At 34.7% G+C, this 25,139-nt stretch overlaps 1 protein-coding gene across 1 annotated transcript in view; it reads right to left on the reverse strand.

Annotated features, from left to right (window-relative positions):
- The window catches only part of LOC149083485 (glycogen debranching enzyme-like), a 116,768-nt gene that overhangs the window by 44,030 nt on the left and 47,599 nt on the right, over positions 1-25,139 (reverse strand). Inside the window, exons 11-18 of the mRNA XM_089234006.1 lie at positions 24,031-24,194; positions 21,614-21,715; positions 15,003-15,152; positions 14,587-14,737; positions 14,236-14,464; positions 13,758-14,020; positions 8,185-8,318; positions 7,937-8,070 (exon numbers count right to left, since the gene is read on the reverse strand). Coding sequence (XP_089090132.1) covers positions 7,937-8,070; positions 8,185-8,318; positions 13,758-14,020; positions 14,236-14,464; positions 14,587-14,737; positions 15,003-15,152; positions 21,614-21,715; positions 24,031-24,194 — 1,327 coding nt within the window. The remainder of the gene's footprint in view (positions 1-7,936; positions 8,071-8,184; positions 8,319-13,757; positions 14,021-14,235; positions 14,465-14,586; positions 14,738-15,002; positions 15,153-21,613; positions 21,716-24,030; positions 24,195-25,139) is intronic.

Below are 25,139 nucleotides of genomic sequence, written 5' to 3' on the forward strand. Positions count from 1 at the left end.
AAACTGGTACAGGCATGCGTATGCAAATAAAGAGATATGGAACCAATCACAGTACGTCGCTGCGGTCGGCAACGCCTATATAACACAACAAGTGTCTGGCATAGTTGTTAGATCGGTTACTGCTGCTACAATGGCAGGTTATCGAGATTTAAGTGAGTTTGAACGTGGTGTTATAGTCGGTGCACGATAGATGGGACATAGCATCTCCGAGGTAGCGATGAAATTTGGATTTTCACGTACGACCATTTCACGAGTGTACCGTGAATATCGGGAATCCGGTAGAAAACTAAATCTACGACATCACTGCTGCCGGAAAAAGATCATGTAAGAACGGGTTTAACGACGACTGACGAGAACCATTAAACGTGACAGACCTGCAACCCTTCCGTAAATTGCTGCAGATTTCAATGCTGGGCCATCAACAAGTGTCAGCGTGCGAACCATTCAACGAAAGATCATCGATATGGGCTTTCGGAGCCGAAGGTCCACTTGTGTACCCTTGATGACTGCATGACACAAAGCTTTACGCCTCGGCTGGGCCCGACAACACTGACATTGGACTGTTGAGGACTGGAAACACGTTGCCTGGTCTGACGAGTCTCGGTTCCAATTGCTTCGAGCTGATGGACGTGTACGGGTATGGAGACAACCTCATGAATCCATGGACCCTACATGTCAACAGGGGACTGTTCAAGCTGGTGGAGGCTCTGTGATGGTATGGGGCATGTGCAGTTGGCGTGATATGGGACCCCTGATACGTCTAGATACTACTCTGACAGGTGAGTAAGCATCCTGTCTGATCACATGCACCCATTCATGTCCATTGTGCATTCCGACGGACTTGGACAATTTCAGCAGGACAATGCGACACCCCACACGTCCAGAAGTGCTATAAAGTGGCTCCAGAAACACTCTTCTGACTTTAGACACTTCCGCTGGCCACCAAAATCTCCAGACAGGAACATTATTGAACATATCAGGGATGCCTTGCAATGTGCTGTTCATAAGAGATCTCCACCCCCCTCTTACTCCTACGGATTTATGGACAACCCTGCAGGATTCATGGTGTCAATTACCTCCAGCACTATTTCAGACATTAGTCGAGTCCATGCCACGTCGTGTTGCGGCACTTCTGTGGGCTCGCGGGGGCCCTACACGATATTAGGCAGGTTTACCAGTTTTTTTGGCTCTTCAGTGTACTTAATACATGATAAAAGTTTTCCAGTCGGAAAACGGGATGCAAATACTTCATTTTTTCCAGCATGGTATTCTCAAAAGGACTTTGAGCAAGTGCTTGACAATTTAGCACCAGTGCAAATAATCTAGCACCCAATAGAAATTTTTTCTTGAGAACATCCCTCAGCTCATCAAGACTGGATTCTGTTTCAGCACAAACAATAACATTTTTCCTCCAGTTGTAACGTTACCATTTAGACCCCACTGGAAATGGTCCTTTTCTAGTCATTTTTATATTTTATTACCTTTAACATTGATTTTGGGATCGATCGGCCGCCATGTTACGATCTTTTGCGCTGCCAGATGCCGATTGCCATGACATATTTTTTAGTTCATGTGAATATGTAAATTTCTCAAATGTTACGTCGATTCTAGCGCCGCTGAGTCTCGATATGGATTGGTTCCGGTAAGGCGAGATGTGGAAATTTTCCCTTATATGCCGGTAGTGTGCAACGAACAGTCACATTGGTCGTTGATCGTTGGTCCTTGGACGTTACATTTCATTTCATCCCAACTCGTTCCAGCCATGAGTTGATAATCTAGCAGTGTGCCTCGGCACCGATCAATTCTCTTCATCTAGTCAAAAGTCGATCATCCTTTGTTGAAGTGTCTACAAGATGTCGGCTCTCACTCTGTTAAGAGTCATTCGTTGGGTTCACCTCTTTGGACGCCTGATGCTGTTGCAATGGAGCCTCCCCCTCTCCAGGAGACCGCACGGATAAATCAAGAGGTGAACTGTTTGCGCTCTTGTGACAGTGACATCCAGAAGGCTGTAATCGATAGACCCATCGGGTGAGAATATTTGAAATCTGTGATATGTTAACGCTAAAACTCTAAAGCAAATTTACTGTTGGCTTAAAATGTTGTAAAATATAAAGATTAACGCCGAATTAAAAGTCTTAAGAAAACTAAATAGTTGTTGAATCATTGTTGTCATCTGTCTAGTGAAATTATTTTGGAAGATAAAAATAGAATCCGGGAAGTAACGTTACATCGTTACACAGTTCTCACTGCTTTCTATAGCTACATTCTGGAGCTCAGCAATTCTAACATTCTGAATATGATCAGATTTCTTTCTCTCTCAGGAAACATCCCATAATTTTTCTCACAAGAGCTTGTCATACAAAATGTGTATGATGGGCTCCTCTTTTTGAAATAATGTCAGAAAGACATTGAAAAGTTCTGATGCTTCTTTCAGAAACAAAGCTTTCACCAAATCACTTTTATCTAAAAGGCCTTCCTGGATTTGATGCAGTCAAGATGAGTTTGATCTGGACTTCTTACTTCCGAATCAATGCTGAATTATCTCTTTCATTAATTCTGGAATTCTCCTTTAATAATTCTGGAATTCTCCTTTAATAATTCTGGAATTATTTCCTTTATTAATTATTATTTCTTTCACTAATGCTGAAATTTTATCTTTCATTAATTATGGAATTCTTTAATTAATGTTGGAATTATCGCTTTCATTTATTTTGGAACTGAAATTCTCTTTCATTAAAACTAGAATTTTTCTTTCATTAATTCATGAATTATCACTTTTATTTATTTTGGAACTAAAATTACCATATATACTCGTGTATAAGCCGACCCCCTCACTTCAGGACCACCGAAACCGCAATAAATTGAAAATCCGTGTATAAGCCGACCCCAAAAAAATTCTTATATTTTTATGCAAAATGAATAGCTTCCGGAAATTTACAATAGAAAATGATTCAAACTTTTTAATCCATTTCTTCTGAGTCTCCAAGCTCATCGTAATCGATCATATCATCATAGGGGGTGCGGCATCTTCGTTTTTATCTTCATCTGGGCTGTCATCGCCATTGTCACTTTCAAAGAGGATATCTTCAGTTCCGTCCAACACATTGCTGATGCACACTTTTTGAAGGATCGGATGATAATTCCGGTGGAAACAGAATTCCACGTCTCATGTACCCATTGGCACATTAAGCCAATGTCAGGTTTCTTCAAGGCACCACTTTTTTAGTAGTTTATCATCGGAACTCATCTATTCAATCCACAAATTCTTCAAATAGTCTTTGAGAGGCTTGCTGATGCTCACATCTAAAGGCTTCACAATTGACGTTAGCCCACCTGGTATAAAAGCCAATGATATTTTTGATTTCTTTGCCTCGGCTTTGACATTATCGGTTCTGTGGGGTTTGAACATATCCCATACCAATAATGCTGGTTTCTTGAACACTGCTCCGGGCCTTTTGTTCCATATTTCCTGGATCCATTGTAGAATGCCCTTTTCATCCATCCAGCCCTTTTTCTCGGCTTTCACGATCTTTCTTGGTGGGAACTTCATGTTCAAAGGAATTTCCTTCCTTTTGAAAATCACAACTGGAGGCAATTTCTTTCCATCGACCATGCACGATAGCATGACCGTAAATCGTGTTTTTTCATGCCCAGTTGTTCTAATAAAGATGGCTTTTTTCCCCGAGTTCATCAACAGTTCTATTGCTTGAAAAATCGAAAGTAACTGGAGTCCATATTACCGATTTGTGACAGTTCAAATCCATGTCTTTTTCACAGTTCAATTATGAACTTCTGGAAAGATTCAATTCTGCTTTCCAATTTTTTTGGGAGTTTTTGTGCGATCTTTGTTCGCTGGCGTAAGCACAGGTCGAAACGGTTCATGAAACGAGTGCACCAACCTGGGAATGCATAGAACTTTTCTGGATTTGTGTCTTTGAATTTAACACTCTCAGCTGGTTTCGATACTTTCGGACGAATGGCTGTCCTTGCCACGATTGTACCTTTCAGTCTGAGGTGTAGCACCCATTCATTCAATTCCTTCTCAAGTTCAGGGAACACAGATACTTTTCCTCGAAGAGTCTTTTTTGTCTTTCGCATGGCTGAAACTTTCTCTTTCATTTTCCGCCATTCTCTCACTTGTTTCTCATTGACGTTATACACTATCTACCAATAAGTATTTGGACACCTGTGATAGAAAAGAAAAACTAACTTTATTCAAAATCAATAGTTGGTAGAGCCTCCACCAAAGGCAATTACAGCGTGAACCCTCCGGGGCATACTTTCCACAAGTCCTTGTGTGACGGCTAGTGGTATTTTCTTCCACTCGGCTTGGAGAAGACATGTCAGTTCCTTCACCGATTTTGGACGGGTAGGGCACCCCTTAATTCGGCGATCTAACTCATCCCAGAGGTTCTCGATAGGGTTCAGGTCTGGGCTCTGGGCAGGCCAGTCCATTCGATGAACCCCATTGGCACCATACCAAGCCTTGGTTAACCTCGCAGTATGACAGCTGGCATTGTCGTCCTGGAAGTAACAGGGGTCCACCCCGTGAAACTGCCACAACGTAGGAAGCACATTGTCATCCAAAATAGTGTAGTAGGCATAGGGTTGAGCTTACCATGAATGGGGACCAAGGGTCCCAGTCCATACCAGGAGAAACACCCCCAGACCATAATTCCACCTCCGCCGAACTTGACTGTTGGCACAATGCATTCTGGCAGGAGACGTTCTCCAGGCAGACGCCAGACCCAGACCCTGCCATCCGAACGGTAGAGGGTGAACCTTGATTCGTCGCTCCAAAGAACCCGTTTCCACTGATCTACGGTCCAATTTCGATGTGCTTTGCACCACATTAACCGAGCAACGCGGTTGGACTTTGTGATCAAAGGCTTATGGGCAGCAGCACGACCATGAAAACCAATCAGATGTGCTTCCTTACGGATGGTATTCATTGAAACAATACTCCCGGATGCCTGTTGAAACTCCTCGCGGATGAGGGCCATCGGTTGGGTGCGGTTCTTCCGAATTTCTCTGGACAGCACCCGTCGGTCTCTATCTCCCATTGGTCTGCCGACTCGGGGCAAATTCCGACAATCACAGCTCACCTTACACTTCTTAATCACATAGGCCACTGTCGATTTTGGGTACTTCAGCTTGCTAGATATGTCCCTTAAGGATCGGTAATTTTTGTGATACCCGATAATTATACCTTTCTCGAAATCAGAGAGCTCCGAACTGCACGGCATCTTGCATGCGACTAATGCCGATGTTGTTTCCTACACGATATATACCTGCAGAGGGCCTGACGTATCTCAGGACCGTAGATATCGTCATTTGCATAGGTGTCCAAATACTTATTGGTAGATAGTGTATGTCCGAGCTGCAGCACAGTTATTGTTTTCTTCCGCGAATTTGATAACTTTCAGTTTGAAAGACGTATCATACGGAAATATTTTTGCTTTCTCCATTTTTGATCGTTGATACTTACTGATACAACACTAGATCAATGATTTTTCTGTGGGTGATCACGACTTGTACTGCCCGGGAAAAAAATTACATGTGGGTTTAATCTGGAAAGTACTAACACTACTAACACAACTGCCATGTATAGCTACAAAAATCACACTGATGATTTACAACACCATCTATCGCTACTAATCATTACGCTATCTATAGTTACAAAAATGACTACTGATTGCGGGGGTCGATATTTTCTTGACAAAAACAGACCCGTGTATAAGCCAACCCCCCCCCCCTTTTCCGAATTTTTCCACAAAAAACAAAAAAACTCGGCTTATACACGGTATCTATTTCATTAATTCTAGTACTTTTCTTTTATTAATTCTGGAATTGTCTTTCGTTAATGATAAAATTAACACTTTCATTATTTTTTGGAATTTTATTAATGCTGGAATTATCGCTTTCATTAATATTGGAATTATCTCGTCAATGCTGAAATGATTTTTAATTTATTGTTTTAAACTTCTATTTACGCCATAAGAAAATAACGGGAAATTGTGTGCGTTTTCACAGAGTCACGCGATCTTCCGACAAATGATGTTACAGACAACGTTCTCAGACTGCCAACACGAAGGCCGCTGAAGTCTTACTCCCTCCAGCTCGATGGTACAAACCAAAGCTGTATTAAAGATCCTAAAGATTATAACCTTGAGCCGCTTTGGTGCAAACATAGTGCGTCCGCATTGCAGATTCCAAAAACCTGCATTGTCTCCGATTGGTTAAAAAACCTAACTTTTTTAGCTTGAAAATTGGTTTTTTAATCAATCGGAGATGACACTGGTTTTCGGAATATGAAATACAGACGCACTATGTTCACACCCAAATGCAGGAAACCTTGGCAGAATTGGCATCTTGATGAATTCTACAAAAAAAATCGGAACATACACAAAGGTTTTCTATAAGTTACAGTAACAACGTGGAGGTTGACGTCACAGCATGACGCAAATGACACCATCAAAAGCGAAAGTTGAAGAGGGAAATTTCTGAGAACAACGATTGGCGCAGAAGCACAAAATTCTCTCAGAAAATCAACGTTATGGCACAGTATGTAGCAGGAAATTGCTAATGGCACAGCAATCCATCCCTAGTGTAAACCAAGTTTCATTAATAGTGATACTCATTACAGCAAATATAATGTTCATCACATCATATCATATATATATATATTTTTTTTTTATGAATACATTGAAGCCAAGTTCATCATTTTCTTAGTTGTTTTCCAAAATCATCAATAAAAACAAATTTAATAATTGAAGTAATTAATAATTAGTTTTCTAAATTATGCCAAAAATCAGCATGACATGCTATTCCGTTGTAGCCAGATGACTGATTAATAAGTTTCGGGAACTGTATGAAAATTTCTCAGGTGTAAACTTTCTTCACAACACACAAACATGGTCAATAATAATAAACATATTTCGTTCATGTTTCTAAACTATCTGGTGTTGAGTAAATTTTTTGGTATGAAGTTTATAAGCAGAATTTAATGAAGAATAAAGTAATTTGATACACATTTTTTTGATCTGCTCTCACATTTATATTGCATACAAAAATTAATGACTGGGAGCAGGAAAACCCATTCATAAAGGGTTTTTCTACAGTACTAAGCATTTTATTTTGTTGTAAGGAGCGAGATTGCAAAATATAGAGCTTTAAATGCTAGAGTGAGCCATGCATATGAGAATATGGAAAAATTACCAGCATTAATAAAATGTAATGGCTAGGGTTAATTTTAGATTGATACAAGTAATCCTTAAGGGTGATACAAAAAAAAGGACAAAACTTCATGAGATAGTAACACACACCAAATCTATCATCACAGTTTACCACATCAAAATGAAACGTAAAGGCATTAAAAGACACTCTCAACATCATTATGGTTAATTGCAATTGAAACATTACCCTAACATTAGTAGTAAAATACTTAGTACCCCTTAATATATACCTGCTGAAAATAGAAAATCTACTTCATTAAAAAAATATATGGCATTTTGAAGGGGGTTTAGTGATTTTTGCTACACAACTTAAGGGTTAAATTTGAAAAGTCACCAACATTTTGACAGCTGCTGGAGGAGAGTGCAATACGCCAGGTCGGTTCAAGGAAGTTGGACAATCCCTCCACAATCAATGTGGCATGTGCATTCAGGTTGGTGATTCCTCTTTTGAGCCATCTTTGTAATTGTTTATTGAATGTTATTTTGCAACATTCTTGTATTTTTCAACCTTACACCCATTGATTTCACTGTTAAATGCCCTCTCACACCTTTATGTTTCTTTTCAACCTGGGTAAACTATATAAATGTTTGGTTCATACTATCACCTCATAAAGTTTGGCCGATCTTTTATGAATCACCCTGTATAAAAGTTGAGGGGGAAAAAGTATGCGAGTTCAATTCAACAAAAATTGCTTACATACTCAGACATCTTCCTCCATACTGCTGATAAAATGCTACTGTATGCTCCAGTAATTATACTATCAAAGTAACAGGGCACAAGATACCGAGGAATTTGGCTTAGATTTTGGAAAACATTCCTAAACCACTGGCCAAGCTGAAAAAAAGGAAAAGCCAGAAGTGATTGGTTAGAAAAAAAATAGACAGCTAAATAAAAAATGAAAAATTCTTTCACATCACATGCCATTATAATGATACGAAAAAATGTTACTTCAAGTGTAGATTGATGTAGCATCAGCCTATCAACTATGTACATGGGCAACCAGTCACCTTCTCGCAAATTACCACATATAGGATGGCCAAGATCATCATTAAGATGAATGCTCATGAGCTCTGACATGATACCTGGTGTGATAAAAGATAAAAGAAGTAAATCAACAGAAGATTAATACATGAATATCATAGCTATAAAAAAAAATTATAATAGCCACGATGTAATGCAATTCACAGATTGCTTAACAGCTTTAACTCATATTTATATTCAAGGCAACATGTTTAAACAATCCAAAGAAAATGACAAAAAAAAAAAAGAAAAAAAAAAAAGAGTCCAATAAATCTCAACACATTTTGGCATACAATGAGTCATTTTTGAAGGGATGATGATTAAAAAAACAACCATATGATCTTGTTGACCTAAAGTCCCATAAAGAGTAGAATGATTGCACTTCTGATGAAGCTAAATTTAACAAAACTACCATGTTGCAATTTCCTGTTGCTTGTGATTTCTGCTTATAGCCAAATCTCACTAAAGCTGTTTAGAGTCAACAATAAAGATTGAGTTTGAGCACATAAATATTAATGATTTTTATCACATTAAATATTTAATCCATAATATAATATATATATTTAATCCATAACCTATCCACAGGGGTGGGAAGGGACAAAGTCCATTTCGGAGCAGTTTTGGAGCAGCAAAATATAGGATTCGGAGCAGATATTTATAAATTGGAGCAGCGAAATTAACAATATTTTCGTTAACCCTCACCCCTTTTCAAAATAAAACAACTGCACTGTCTTTTGTTATCAAACATCTTCATCAGCTTGTTTTGTTTTTGGTGTTTCAGGCTTTTGACACCTTGTTTGAAAAAGCGGCCGTCATAAAATTTTTCGTACCAGTCTATTTAAGATGATTTTTGCTTACTGAGGGCACTATATGCTGTCTGGAACAGCAGCCCTTCAAATGGGCTGAACATTTTCTAGTCTTTATAGATATTAATTTTCTATATCAAGGTTTCAATTTGTTTATACTCAGAAAGAAATTGTTGCAAAATGGGAGAGAATTTCGGAAGAATCAACACGATGGGTGGCGATTCAGCACTCATTATTTGGCGAGATTGGCGATCTGACACTCGTTATTTGGAGATATTGGCGATCTTACTCGTTATTTGGAGATATTGGCGATCTTACTCGTTATTTGGAGATATTGGCGATCTTACTCGTTATTTGGAGATATTGGCGATCTTACTCGTTATTTGGCGATTTAACACTCATTATTCTGCAACATTGGCGATTTAACGTTAGTTATTCGGCAAAGTTTCTAAATTAGCAATCATAATTCGGCGGACATGCTCTTTTCACTCCCGGAATATTTTTTTTCACGAAACATCAGGATTTGACGAAATGACGATCGACTACAGTAATTTCTGCTGCTTCCAGAGGCGACTTTTTTTTGAAAACGGAAACTGACTCGCAAGGAAAGCGATGGAAAGCCCGATGATGGGCCAATAGTTTAAATACGGCGATAGTTGAAGTACAATGGAATAAAACAAGCTCTTTTTGGAAAGAATCGTTTCGCTGTAATCAGGAACAAAAATTTTTTGACGTCCTTTCCGAAATTCCGGGCATACTGAAGCAAAATTCGCTATTTGCCGCAGAAAAATACAAAAATACCTTATTGGAGCAAGATGTTAATTTTGGCGCAGTACAGTGCAGAGTTCCCATCCCTGCATCCATTAACATTCTTAATCAAGTGGGGCTTTTCTAACCAACAGCTGAAATAATCTTATTGTGGGTGGGTCAGGGTTGTCATGGTTTTTATCAAGTGTTTTTTTTTTTTTTTAAATAGTTTGGTTTTTTCAAAAATTAAATAAAAGTGGCCTAAATATAATTTTTTTTCCTTGAAAAATATAATATTGGTTCATTAGCCAAAATTTCTCATTCTTACCCCATTTTATATTCTGATGGTATATCTTTAAATGGTATAAGTTAGTGTAAGTGATTTTTTTTAAGTCTCATAAAAATGGCCTGAATGTATATATATGTTTTCATATAAAGTATCTTAGTTATTTAAAGTGATATACAGAAGCTAGAATTTCTCATTTTTACCAAATTTTCTAACCTTTGGCTATATTCTGATGCTCTATATTTAGCAAATTCATGAATAAGAATTGCATTACACATCTAAATGTAGTGATGCATTATCTCATAGGGGTTTTCCCCCCCTTCACAAAGAAGCAGCAACAGTGACACCATCATGCCCCCCCCCCCCCCCCACACACACCTAGTCTTAATATTCAATAATTCTTTTTATACTTTCACCATTAAGCCCAGTTAATCAAGGTTCTACTGTATAGTAGTAACAGATTTACGAAAAATAATCAGCTATATACAGGGTGATTATAATTTGAAGTTTTGATTCCAAAACTATACAATAAGAACTACTGGTCAGAATGACTTGAAAATTTGCATGGATACTCCTGAAGAAATAAAAATTTCTTTGGCAAAAGAAAAGGAAAAAGTGCAAAATGTGCAAATAAATGATGCTGTACTTTGCCAGCAGGATAATACAATTTTGTGCAACCACATCATTTCCACGCTTCAACAACATCAGTGTGTGGATAGTACAACTTTTATCAAGATGCACAATGCAAAACCAGCAAAGCAGCTGCTGAAGAATCATTTTGACAATAACAGGATGACATGACATCTGGGAGTCAGTTCACCTGACTTTAACCCTTGCGACTTTTGGCTTTGAGAATACCCCGAAATGTTATGTGCAGTGGTCGAATTGCAAACTCTGGTGAGTTGCAACCACATCCACATCATGACATACTCTGATCTGTTGTTGAACAAGCATTTTTATGCTTTCACCTCATAGCCAGAACACAGTAAACAACATATTTAACATTTCTTAAATAAATTGTAGTTTTATTTGTTCAATTACTTCATTTTTGTAATGTTTCCATGAATTATGAAATCGTGCAATACTAATTAAGTTATTATTTTGCCCTGACTGCTATCATTTCCATTTTGCAAGCAAATTTCCGTGTTGGACAGCGTCATTAATTTTTCATTTTTAAATATTTTTTCCAACCGTTGCCATTTAAAATCCCATTGCTTCAGGAGTATTCATGTAAATTTTGAAGTCATTCTGATGATGGTTCTTTTATTAAAGTGTTTTGAAATCAGAACTTTAGTTATAATCAACCTGTTTTCATGCTTTAATAATCGCTGAAACATTCGTCCGAGTGGAAGACGATAGAAGACGAAGTGAACTCTTTGAATTATTACATTTAATACACATACACATGATAAAGAAAGAAGCATGAAAGAAATAGATGTTATTGCGTTGGCTACATGATTGCGAATGCTTGAGAGAGCGAGAGACACAGAAGTAGAACAGATAGCAATCTTAAATCACTTGAACATTATAAACAAAATACAGAATAAGGCCTATTAGATGTTGCCATCTTTATTAACGAAATAAATCATTTCTAATTAATCTGCATTATTTGTTCTCCATTAAATACATTATATTCACCTAATTTTATCATAGTTTTTGCAAAATAGCTTCCTAATTAAGTCTACTGTAAGTAACTGGTTGAAAAAAAAACCTTTATATATACGTATAGTTAAAATATCACTTTTTAAAAAAAATTATATTTTAACAATGTTTTTTCACTGCACTGCATATTACAGCTGCCTATGGCGTTGGTATTGGTGAGTTTCGACCAATTTTTAACTTTCATAATGTTTATTTTGTACATTTATATATATATTATGTGGTCAATAATATTAAAAATTTTCAAACACACAATTAAATTGCAAAAGTGGATATTTGTTAAAATGTAAGAAATATCTGTAGATTAATAATTTTGGGAATAGTGTCAACTACATTAATAAACATTTCATTTTAATTATTAGAAGTTTGAATGATTTTTCCGAAATTTTATTGTTTCTAATGTTAATGCTATTTAAACCAAAAAAAAAAACTTTTTTTTTTACCAACCCTGAAGTGGGTTATATGATATAGACTCCTCCTTAAACTTTCAAATCTTGGTCTTAATGTACAATTGCTAGTGGGTTATGGTATGAAGCTTTCCTAAAAAAAATCGTAAACAATTCGTTTATTTCAAAGATTATGATTCACCTTTTGCCACTGTAAATTCACATGCTCCTCAAGGAGCGGTTCTCTCGTCTTTATTGTTTTTAATATATATAAATGAATAAATCTCCCTGAAACCTTCAACTGCACCACTAGATTTTTTGCTGATGACTGTGTAATCTATCGCGCAATTAATCACAAATCTGATCAAGAAACTCTCCAACGTAATAATGTTCCCATCTCAGATTGGCGTTCACATGTTGGCATATGCCTATTAACCTATCTAAAACAGTTTTCACGAGAGCTACTTGTAAAACTATTCCCCCTGAATTCTCATACTCGATCAATAACCATAGCCTAAGTTTCTCAATTTAAATATCTGGGAGTCATAATCTCGGCTGATCTCTCCCCCCCCCCCTTTCAACGTTGGAGTAATCATATCGATTATGTCTACCAGAAATGTCTCAACACACTTTTCATTCGCCGCAACCTCATACATTCTACTCGTGCCGTCAGACTTCTTTGCTACCAAACTTATATTTCTTCCATTCTTTTTTATGCAGCTGAGGTCTGGGACCCCTACACCTGCAGTAATATCGAATAATATATAAACTTGAATCTATCCAAAGTAAATCTGCTCACTTTATTCACGACTGCTGGTCCTCTTTTAGTTCAGTTTTTGATATTAAACTCGAACTTAATCTCTACCCACTCGCTACTCACCGACTTATCTCCTGCTTAGTCATGCTTTACAAGATTATTCACGGTCATTTAAATTTCGATACGTCTGGTATTTTGACTAAGCCTTCCTATGTTTCCAATAGAATTGACCACCCCATAAAATTAAAACCTATTTTTGCCTCTACAGATTTTTTTAAAATTCAGTTTCTTTCCCAATACCATAGTTGAATGAAACAAGCTCCCCTCTACTATTGTTAACTCCGCCACGAACTCCGATTTCATGTCAAATGTTTCAAAACATATGTGTAATCTACCGTGTCCTCTTGTGTAAGCCTTGGGTCAACAATATTGCATAAATAAATAAATATATTGCATCTGACAGCTCCAACTTACAACTAATTAAATTTACTTTCAGGTGTTCAGAACAGAAAGTGTTGAGAGATAGAGACTATATAGAGGTAATGCTGATGACTACTTTACCGCACACACCAACTCGGTCATATATCGCCATACAGCAATTTCTAACCAGTAGAGTTGGGTGGGAAATGAAGGTGCCATCTATCAGTAGTTACCCCAGACTCAGTAGGTAAAGAACTTGTTTCTGATGTTTTTTGGCCGCATTTAAACCCGTGGACCCTGACAATAACCTTCATAGTGAAAGATGAGCATCTTACCACTGCAAAACTCTGATGCCAATACGATTGCTGGAATTCATTTCATACAATAAAGTTAAAACCCAAAATAATATTAAAAAAAGGATATACTGAAATATGACTAACCCTGAAGTCCGCAGTAAACAAATGCTCCGTAATTAGGAACACAATATGCACCCCCACCATATCCTTCATCTTGTTCCTCCTGGTTGCAGCGAAACAACACCTTGTTGAAATCTGAAACACTCAACCTAGAAACAATTGATTCAAAGTCTTGGCCTTCCCGACTTAGTACATGGCCACTGTACGAACGCATTCTGTAACCAAATTGGGAAACACAGGCTCTTATCTTCAAGATGGCAGACCTTGCTTCTGCATTCAGAGAAACTCTACCAAAACAGCAAAAAAAATAGCTTCAGTTTCCCCAAAGAATCAAATTATCTCATTTTTAAGAAATAAAATAAGCAAAACAAAATTTAACTTTAGATGGGTGGCATCACGATACAAACCACATGGAATGGAAAACAATCAGTTGAGAGAGTGATATATTGGTACATATATATCTTAAAGATATCACTGAAATTATGTTGATGCCTTAACTCACTTAAAAGCTATGACAGAACCAGGAGGAAATTTGACAAAGTCCAACTCATGGGTTCCATCTTCAAGCAAGTTCATCACTTCAACTACTTCGCTTTCAAACAGCTGAATATGCTCACGAAGTACAAGTTGATATCCCTGAAGTCCATTGATGAAATTTTCATCTTTTGCATGAGAAGGTGCTGATTGAATAGGCTCTAGACGTCCCTCCATAATAATCTCATCGATGATACCTGAAATGTAACAACTAAAACAACTTACATGAAAAAAGGGTACAAGTCTTTGAATCAGTACTAAATGACATTGAAAAAAAAAAAGTCAAAATGTTTTTTATTTTTAATCAAGCACTAATTACCTGGTATCTTCACCGGAGGTACAAATCCTGTGTTGAAAGGGTTGTCGGGATGAGAGAAAGCTGTTCTAGCAACCAATATGACTGATTGATGAGTAGCGGGACAGTGACGAGTTATTGCAATTGTGTCTGCATCTTTCTGGTCAACAAACACCTATAATTCCCAAACATAATAAATTTGAAATGACATTGAGCAAAGCAATCAAGTGCCACAATAGTTTGAATTTCAGGAATAAAATATTGTAATGATAAATAACTTTGATCTTACCTTAAAATTTGCTATAGGGTAAAATTTATACGTGAATTGCATGAAAAAATCATGTGCTCGAGAAAATAAAACAAATCCTTTGAGCATAAATAAGACCAATTTGTATCATACTGCCAATAATTAATCAATGCTGATTAAGACAAATAATTACTTGGGAATAGCCACCAATACCAAGTTCATGATGTAATTCGTTCAAAGCTCTTTTGCCAGATATGATGCCAGACTGAGCATTCACGCATCCTTTGTCATTCAAATTTGGATTCCATGAATTGTAGAGGCGATTTTCTTCTACAACATGGATCTATTATATACATAAAATATTTTTTTAATTTTAAAATAAAGCATTTATCTACGATTTTCAATTTCAATGTTTGAAAAGAAATTTTTACCATATAAATTAAACCTTATATACAGGGTTGAGAGAAAATAAAACCACCCACTTAAAATACAGGACACATGGTATCGTAAATCAAAAGTATGACGACTCTCTAATGATTAGCAAAGATTAGGACAGTTTTGTAACAGATGATTACAAGCTGCTTTTGTAAATCTACTTTTTAAGCATAATTAAATGAATTTTACACTAATGCAGATTCCAGAACAGTGAATTAATATAGGAACCAATATCACTTATGAATTCCATGTGAATGTTAAAGTAACAAATTATAGTCATTTTACAGATGTTATATGCAGTCAAACCTCTCATTCTAAAAAAAAAAAAAAAAAAAACAAAAAAAACCACTGCATTTACTGTACTATATCAATGCGTTTTCACCTCTGTCTCGAAGTAATGTGTAAAAAGCTCTATATCTTGAAGGCCAAGATCAATGATTATAAAAGAAATTTCTCCACAGGTGAAAGAAACTGATGAGAAAGTTTTACTCATATCACAGCTCATTTTGTTCATGGATCTTGTGAAGCATAGGCAGATACTATGATTGAAAGGATGTGGATGGCTTGTTCAGCATGGCAAAAAGTTAGCCAACAGGGTCATTCCATTTCAAATCACCCGGCAAAATGCCAAAATGACACCCATAGTCTCAGATTTCAATGATTTTTTTTTTATTTGTTGCATTTACCATCCTTATTAACTATGTGAAATATTATTTGCATATCTCTAAAACTTTTTGAGAAAAAAAATGTTGAAATTTAACAAAAACTGATGCAGATGACTTTTCCGAGACTCAATTTTTAAGCTGCATTGTTTGAGAAAATAAATCATAACTTTTTCAATTTTCAATGTATTCAAATGAAATTTTCACTAACGTGTTCACGAAAACATACAGAATATGAATAAAAATAATACATACACTTACATTTGAAATTTACATGCAAAAAAATTATGTAAACTTTGTTTTTGTGGAATTTTTTGTTAGAAAAAATACAATTTTTCAAACGTATTTTTAGACCAGAGGCACAGCAGTTACCAAAACAACTTTTATTTTAAATTTCTCCTAAATATATGAAGTAAAATACTGGAGAAAAAAAATAATGGTTTTTTGACCGTTAATATGTTTATTCTGGCTCGCAACACAAAATTCATCAAAATAAGACTGGATCGTTCCGATTTCAAATCATTCAACTAGATACTGAAATGCAACCCATCATCCCGGATTCCAATTATTATTTTTTATTTATTGCTTCTACCATGCTTGTTGACCATGCAAAGTTTCATGTACATATCTCAAAAAATTTTTGAGAAAAAAAATGTTTTCTAACCTCACGAATGACGTCTCTTAGGCTAACCCATTCAAGCAATATTATTTGTGAAAATATATCATAACTTTGCAGATTTTCAATATATTCAAATGAAATTTCCACTAAAATGCTCACAAAAAAATGCAGATTATGACTAGGAAAGAAAATTTAAACCTTTGCATTAAAAAATTAGATTGCAAAAAAATTGAAAAAATGAAATTTTTGAAAAATGAAATTGAAAAATGAAATTTTTGAAAAATGAAATTGAAAAATGAAATTCAATTTTTGATTCTTTTTACAATAAAAACACAATGGCTCACCTTTGCTTTTTCATTTACAAAAGCTCTCCTGCTTTTCGCACAGCATATTCAGTGACATTGAACTCTTCAGATTTTTTTCCTTGTTCCCCTTTCCTAAAGCAGGGGCCAGAGTTAAAATTTGCAATTTTCCCCTTGTTGTGATGGTTAAATTGAGTCGTATTTCTAATTAACTTTATCAAAATAATCATATTTGCTTTCTGTTTAATATCTTCATTAAGTGTGCTTTGAGATTCATTTTCTGGTAATTCTTCAAAAACTTTACAAACATTTGGTTTGAAAGTGTTACAAGCAGATTCAACTTTTCTTTTGGCATTGTTTGACTTGCACTGTGGAGCTACCCTATGAAGTTTAATTGGTGACTCTTCTATGTTCTGTAGACATGAATTTATTTCTTCAAGTGCTTCTTGTTTAATAATTGACATTTTTCCAAGTTACTTCTCTACATTACTATCACTGTTCATCTCTTCACAGTATTCAGTTTCTTCACCTAACTTGTTGTTTATATTCACTGTCCCTACAGGCATGCCGTATTTTTCGCCCTGGAATTGATTTTGTACAACCATTTATTTCATTTATACATGAAAAATACAAGTTTACTATCCTTAAACCTTTTGTTATTTTTTTCTTCTGACATTTTAAAGGATTAAAGCATGCTTTCGGATGTATTTCATACTTTGAGAAAAAAGCTCTATGATGCTTAAACATACAGTAGATAAATGTTCAGAACTTGCTCCACTCCTCAATATTGATGTCCGATGGGTCCAATGATGTAATGGGTAACAGATTTTACACTTTTGCGTAACACTTTTTATCACAGTCAGATCCAGTTTTTTTTCCAACACTATAAATTTCAAGTGTCTTTTCTGACATTTTACTTTGAATTCCAAAATGATATAAAATATTTAGCTCAAATGGAAATTGTGTTATCATAAGAAAAATTTGCTAACCCTGAGTTGGCTACTCTATGGAGCACATTCTGTCTTCAGCAAGATCATAATTGAGACTTGCATCATTTTATGGGGAGCAGTTTAGTTCTAACACTTTTGTTTTAGTTTCCTCAATGAAGCAGCAGCAGTGACTTTATCATCACCTGCTGGGATGATAAAGTCTTATAATTAAATAAAACACCAGCTGCCCTCTGAAGGACAAAGACCAGTGTGCCATAGTTTATATCTTCACAGAAGCTATTATTATTTTTTACAATCATCATCACAACAAGAAACATTACATCTTATATATCACCACCAGGCAATATATACATTAGGTTTTCAATTCTACTCTCTTCCATATGCCTCAGCTACAACAATTAGGTTGTAGCTGATAATTTCATTCTTTGTTATTTAATGCCTCATATTCTGGCTTTTTATCAGCAATTTTAAATTATTTCTTGGGAAAAATATATAGAGGCTTGTGATAAATATTATAATGTAGATTTTTTTTCACACAAGTATAACCATTTCATATTTATCATATACATTAAATATATGTTTATCAAAATATATGCTGTAAAAATCAAAGTAATTAAAAAAAATTTAACACTGTTGTGGTAAAATAACTTTATAATTAAGCATGTTAAAAAACTTCAAAAATTAATCTATATATATGATTAATATTATCTGGATTTATCAAATACAAAATAATTCTTTATGCAAAAATATATCAGATTGCAAAAGTTTGTCTTTGTTGCATCATAAGAAATATTTATAGATCAATTAAAAGTGAAATTAATTATTTGGAATTTGAACACTTCTAAGAATCTGAACATGAAGGTTAAATTTGAAAAATTATTTTGTTAACCTAAAACCTTTTTTTTTTTCACCAACTCCCGTTTGACATATTACATTAACATTTCTAATTATTTCATAAATTCATTTAATCCTAGAATTTTAAAATTTATTAATTGTTTTGAATTATTGCATTTACTCCTGAAACTTAATTTAGTGAATACTGTAATAAATGTATAAGCGTACATGAAAAATGAAATATAAATTTGGCTTTAGTAAGCATGAATCATTATATTAAGTCAAAATGTACAAATATAATTAATGTAGTCATATAAGTACAATTGTGTTTTGTTACTCAAATGTATTAACTGTCAAAATAATGTTTACTTTTCTACAGTCTTCTTGATATATTAATAGGATTAAATTTTAAAAAAATTGAAAATTCCTGCTGTGCATCCAAAAAAAAGTGTTTAAAAAATTGTGTTAAAAATAAAAAAATAATAATAAAAAAATTAAATTTAAATGACTTTTTTCCTCTAAGGTTTAAATTTTCTTTCCCAGTCATAATCTAAATTTTTTTGTGAGCATTTTAGTGGAAATTTCATTTGAATATATTGAAAATCTGCAAAGTTATGATATATTTTCACAAATAATATTGCTTGAATGGGTTAGCTTAAGAGACGTCATTCGTGAGGTTAGAAAACATTTTTTTTCTCAAAATTTTTTTGAGATATGTACATGAAACTTTGCATGGTCAACAAGCATGGTAGAAGCAATAAATAAAAAATAATAATTGGAATCCGGGATGATGGGTTGCATTTCAGTATCTAGTTGAATGATTTGAAATCGGAACGATCCAGTCTTATTTTGATGAATTTTGTGTTGCGAGCCAGAATAAACATATTAACGGTCAAAAAACCATTATTTTTTTTCTCCAGTATTTTACTTCATATATTTAGGAGAAATTTAAAATAAAAGTTGTTTTGGTAACTGCTGTGCCTCTGGTCTAAAAATACGTTTGAAAAATTGTATTTTTTCTAACAAAAAATTCCACAAAAACAAAGTTTACATAATTTTTTTGCATGTAAATTTCAAATGTAAGTGTATGAATTATTTTTATTCATATTCTATATGTTTTCGTGAACACTTTAGTGAAAATTTCACTTGAATATATTGAAAATTGAAAAAGTTATGATTTATTTTCTCAAACAATGCCGCTTAAAAATTGAGCCTCGGAAAAGTCATCTGCATCAGTTTTTGTTAAATTTCAACATTTTTTTTCTCAAAAAGTTTTAGAGATATGTAAATAATATTTCACATAGTTAATAAGGATGGTAAATGCAACAAATAGAAAAAAAATCATTGAAATCTGAGACTATGGGTGTCGTGGCTGGGTGATTTGACATGGAATGACCCAACAGACAATTCAAAATTGCTTCAAGTTATGGGTTTAGAATCAGTCATCTCGGTGAACTATCTGATCTGGTGGTTCACTCAAATTTCAGAACAATGTTTAAGATGAAATTTCAGAACATTAGAGCATTATTTTACACCTGAAGATAAAAATTTTGTTTTCTGATTAATGGATATGGATAAGCTCACAACAAACTTGCAGCACTTTGACTGATACCAAATTTATTGCTGAATGTATGGCCTACTCCAGTGACAAAAATACAGCAGAAAATGCTTTAGAAAAATTAGAAAAATGCTGAACACATGGTGTAAAAATGCTGCACCATTTTTTGGAGCAAACTACGAAAATAGGACTCAAAATATTTGCAGGTTTTGCTAGTATAGATGAAATTGTGAAGGTTCGAAGAGCAAAAAATATGCATCAATCTAAGCTTATGGATTACTTTAAATAATGTTTGTAAAAAAATATTGAATTGAACAAAAACAAATTCAAACTTATTTTAGTGTATTTGCATATAATGATTGAACATTACGTAACTTAACCAATAAATTTCATTAGTACGTAGTAAAATACAGCGTACAGTATTTTTTTTTTACCAGTTGAACTTTTTGCAATTATTGATGTATTTTTCCTTTTTTACTAAAAAAACTTTCTCAAAAACTCCCCATTTTTAAAATTTTTTTGGTCCCAGGCTTGCGTGCAATTTAATAATTGCATTCACTTGGCAAGAAGATTCATTTAGTTACTTGCACAAGCGGAGGCTTGAGCGGTGAAAATATTTAAATATACTGTACTTGTATAACATGCTTTGTTACACCAATTTAACCAAATCTTTGGCTAGCAGGTTTAAAATGTGGGCACTGCACTTATACGCAAGTCCCGAAAAGCTAAGCTCTTCATCCAGAGTCTTTCTGGAACAAACCATATTTGCAGTTATTGTCTGTAACAAAACTTGATATATTACATTTGAGGTTTTCTTCTGTTGACTTTACTGAACTAAAAACCAAATTCGCTAAATAATTTCCAGTATGCGATGAGCCAAATGTGTGAAAGGCCGACTGGCCTTTAAGTATGCGATGAGCCAGATGTGTCAATAGTATCAGCATGGATGACTTTACTACACTGTTTGATAACATACACACAATCGATTCATTATGGATATTCATACATCCATCGCTTGCCATGCAAACTGTCAGATTTTCTATAAGTCAGCTTTACATCCCATAACTTCATCATTGCAATCTTGAGCAACCATTTGTCAGCTGAATCAATATGACTATCGCATCTCTGATATCTAAAATATATACATATTAATATATATTTTAATACTATAAATAATATTTAAAAATATAATAATTAAAATAACTTAATAAAAATTTAAATCAATTTTTAAAGCTGCTTAAATAATTTTATTTGATTAAAACAGATTTTTTTTCATATATGAAATAAATTTATTTAAATCGCTGATTTAAAAAAAAATCAGTTGATTTAAATCACTACAACCCTGGTTAGCAGACCCAACTTTCAGTCTTAGGGTGTCTGTTACTGAGAGGTTCAACTGCATATAAATAATACTTAGGAAAAATTTAAAGAATAAATAACCTACATGATGAGGGACAAGCTCATCATAACCCCTTGTACTACCTGTAGCACAGCAAGCCATCGTGACAACTGCAGCAGTTGGAAAGAGATCATACGCAGATCGTGTCTGTAAAAAAAAAATATGCTATAGAAAAACATATCCATAAATTATTTATATGTACAACAACCACAATAAAACAAGAAAATCATGTAAAATATATGCAACCAACCACAATATAATTGTCAGAAATTTTATCCCAGCATATACCAGTGGCCACCACCGTGGCACTCGGCCACTGTGGTGGTCGAGTGCCACTGTGGTGGTCGAGTGGTTATAGTGCCGGACTCGTGATGCGAGGATCCGGGTTCGAACCCCACAGTGGTGGTCGGCTGAAGTTGGTTTTCTGTGGTTCCCAACTTCAAGGCGCAAATGCGAGCTGATCTCCCCGTTAAAAAGTCTCGCCACAGAGAGCAACAGTCCTACAACGGTAAATCATTCAACCATAACACTTCACTCATAGTTAGTAAAACTGGGGGCAGATGACAGCACTACACATAACAAGCATTACACAGAAACAAACTTTACGTCAGGTTGCACTACACGTACACGCACATTCCCGCATGTACCGATTCGTTGGGGGGGTTCCGCGCGCGGGGGGGGGGTGCATGTGTGGTGTTGCAGTAGTAGGTAGGGGCTCGGGGATCCATGATGTTATTAAGTCAGCCACCTCGTTGGGCAATTTGCCTGTTGTGGCATTGTATTTGTATTTGTATTTGTATTTGTATTTGTATATGCAATCACAAAACATAAAAAGGCAAAAAATAAGGAATATTTTTTGGATGTTTCATTATTTTTGTCACACCACAGCCATTTTGTGTGAACAATGGCTAATTGAATCCAGACCTACAGCTTATAGCACATTCCAAATGATTATCTTCAGCATCTCACGCAAAAATTCAAAACTGCACATCCTTGAAAATTTCTTTTGCTAATTTCTATAGCAGAATAAGAATTTTAAAACTTAGTCTTTCTTTGAAAATTTCAGAAGCTTCAAAATCCATCCAGTGAGTATATATACTCAATATTAATTATCCGTCACAGCAACTGAATGAAAAGAGTTGTACCAAAATGAATAGTTGTAAGTCTTCAAAAAGGAACTTGATTGATCAGTACAAAATTTTCCAGCAGTGAAGTTTTTTTCTTGCTGATATAGACTCAACTTGCATGTTGACTAGGTTTATATGTTGTGCATCTGACTGATAGTTTTTCATACAGCTATGAATTACACCCTGAAATTTGTTTTCCCCCTAACGACTAGTGTTATTATGCTATATATCATTTTATGTTCATGGTGATTATTTTTATCAAAATTATGATAGAATCAAAAACAATCAGCTGACCATTACAGTGAAACTAAATAATTTTAATAACACTGGACAACAATGAAACTGCATCCGACATGAAACTATACAATTCCAAATTGTTTTGACCTGCTCAACCCAAATATCACCATGGAAAAGTTTTATTGGCTGTTGTTTTGAGATATTACCCTGTTAACAGTTAAAAAGTGCTTTATGGACATTATTGTACAGTGAAAAAATGGTAAAGACCATAGAATGTTACCAGGGAAAATGGTCAACCTTGATGCTGACTGACTACTTTTGGGCAATTGTATAAGAGATACTTTTTATATCTAGTACAAGAGCAATAAAAAACGAAAAACAAGTCAGATGCAGATAAATGAACTATTGTGTTGGAAAAAAATTTGCGATTCTATATATTTCTATAGTGTTTTTATATACTAAAAAATGTTGTGCCTTATATTATAGTTTATATTAATGAAATTTCTATATATATTGTTTAGTTTTGTCTCAATGTATATTGCATTATTACATGTGTATTAAATGTGCAATTTCAGAGAAAAAACCATAGTGAATTCAGTCTTTTTAATGGTCAAATTCATGTTTGGCACACCAAATCACTTAAGAAATGGCTATTTTTGATTTGGAAGCAGAAATTTTGTAAAAATTTATTGTTCAGTGTAATGGTAGACAACAATTCTAAACTTCAAAAATACTATATATCACCAAAAATATGATCGCTACTTTTCTGAAAAATAATTTAAAAAAATGAGTACTAATCAAATCAATTTTTACTGGGAAATAACGATAACTACAACAAATGGTAACATATACGGAGGCATTTTGAAAGAAATGAATGTGCCTGTAAAGGGGTCCTCATAATGAGAATTACATAATTAATTAGGTAATTACTTTTTGTGTGACAGACATCAACAGGAATCATAAGCATTTGCTTATGAGAGCATTTTCTGCTGGTGGAAGAGATGCCAAAACAGCATAAATTTGGTAATTAGTGATATGATGTGTGATTTACAGAATGCTGTGCATCTGCATCAAGAAAGACTGTATGAAACAACTCACTTGCACAGGACAAGGATTGTCATGCGTTATGTCCATAAAAATAGCATGAGCAATATTGGCAGTGAGAGGCCTGATAACTGGATGCACAAACGAACCGACTGGAGATCCACCATAGCGATATACTAGGCGTCCTTCTTCATGAGCATCTGGTGCACTCATGGCCTCTGCAAAATGAGAATTCAATTAAAAATAATATTGGGCACAATATACTTGTAATTTACGATACTATTACAAACAATTCTATTTGCATGACAATTAACATTTACAGGTAAAAATTCTGAAGGGAAAAATACTGTGATTATGTGAGATTCTTTTGAACCAGAGAACAAAAAGATAAATATTCTCTTAGGACCCAAGTGGGGCCAATTTGATTTTTCAGTGGGAGCAATCAAGATTTATGACAATTCATGTTTAATAAACGAAATCTCAGATTCAATAAAAAATACATATTTAGTGGGAAAATAATTTCAGAATTAATGAAAAATTGTTTAATGCAAAAATACATTTAGAAACAATGAAAAATCATTTAATATAAAAAAAAGTATCTCAGAATAAATAAAATTCTCCAATAATGTAGGGCTCCCGATTTGACTTGTAGCCCTGTTGAATCCCCCCCTGTTAAGATGTCTTTGTGTGAATGGAGATACTATATAGATATGACTTGTGAACCACTGGGTTCATGGATAATTTATTTTTGGCCTGTGCACTCAAACCCCTGCTTTAGAACAGGTTGATAGATTTTTGGGCTTCCCTGTGGATAGAAGATTCCTTTTTCAAACGATATAAATGTGGTGATCTGATCTGAACTGAACTTGTGACGTTGACATTCAAGTGACGTAGCTATTACATTATTAGACACTAGCACCAGTATATTGTATAAATTGTGAGCTCGCTCTTACCTGGTTACTACTTACTGCTCACCGTTCACTCACTAACATGTAATTGTTCCGATATTAATTAAAGTTATATTTTCACGTTTCTTCTGCCTGTCAGGTCCTGAGTAGACTCAAGGGTGCCGGTCTTCGTGCAAAGAAGGAAAAATACCTTTTTGGGGTAAGAGAAGTCTAATTTCTGGGATTCAGAGTTTCTGAAGGTATACACCCATCCAA

This window comes from Pholcus phalangioides, unplaced genomic scaffold (genome assembly GCF_987345545.1).
Source record: "Pholcus phalangioides strain wild (caught in Gottingen) unplaced genomic scaffold, Ppha-v1.0 ptg000008l_1, whole genome shotgun sequence".
Taxonomy (NCBI): domain Eukaryota; kingdom Metazoa; phylum Arthropoda; class Arachnida; order Araneae; family Pholcidae; genus Pholcus; species Pholcus phalangioides.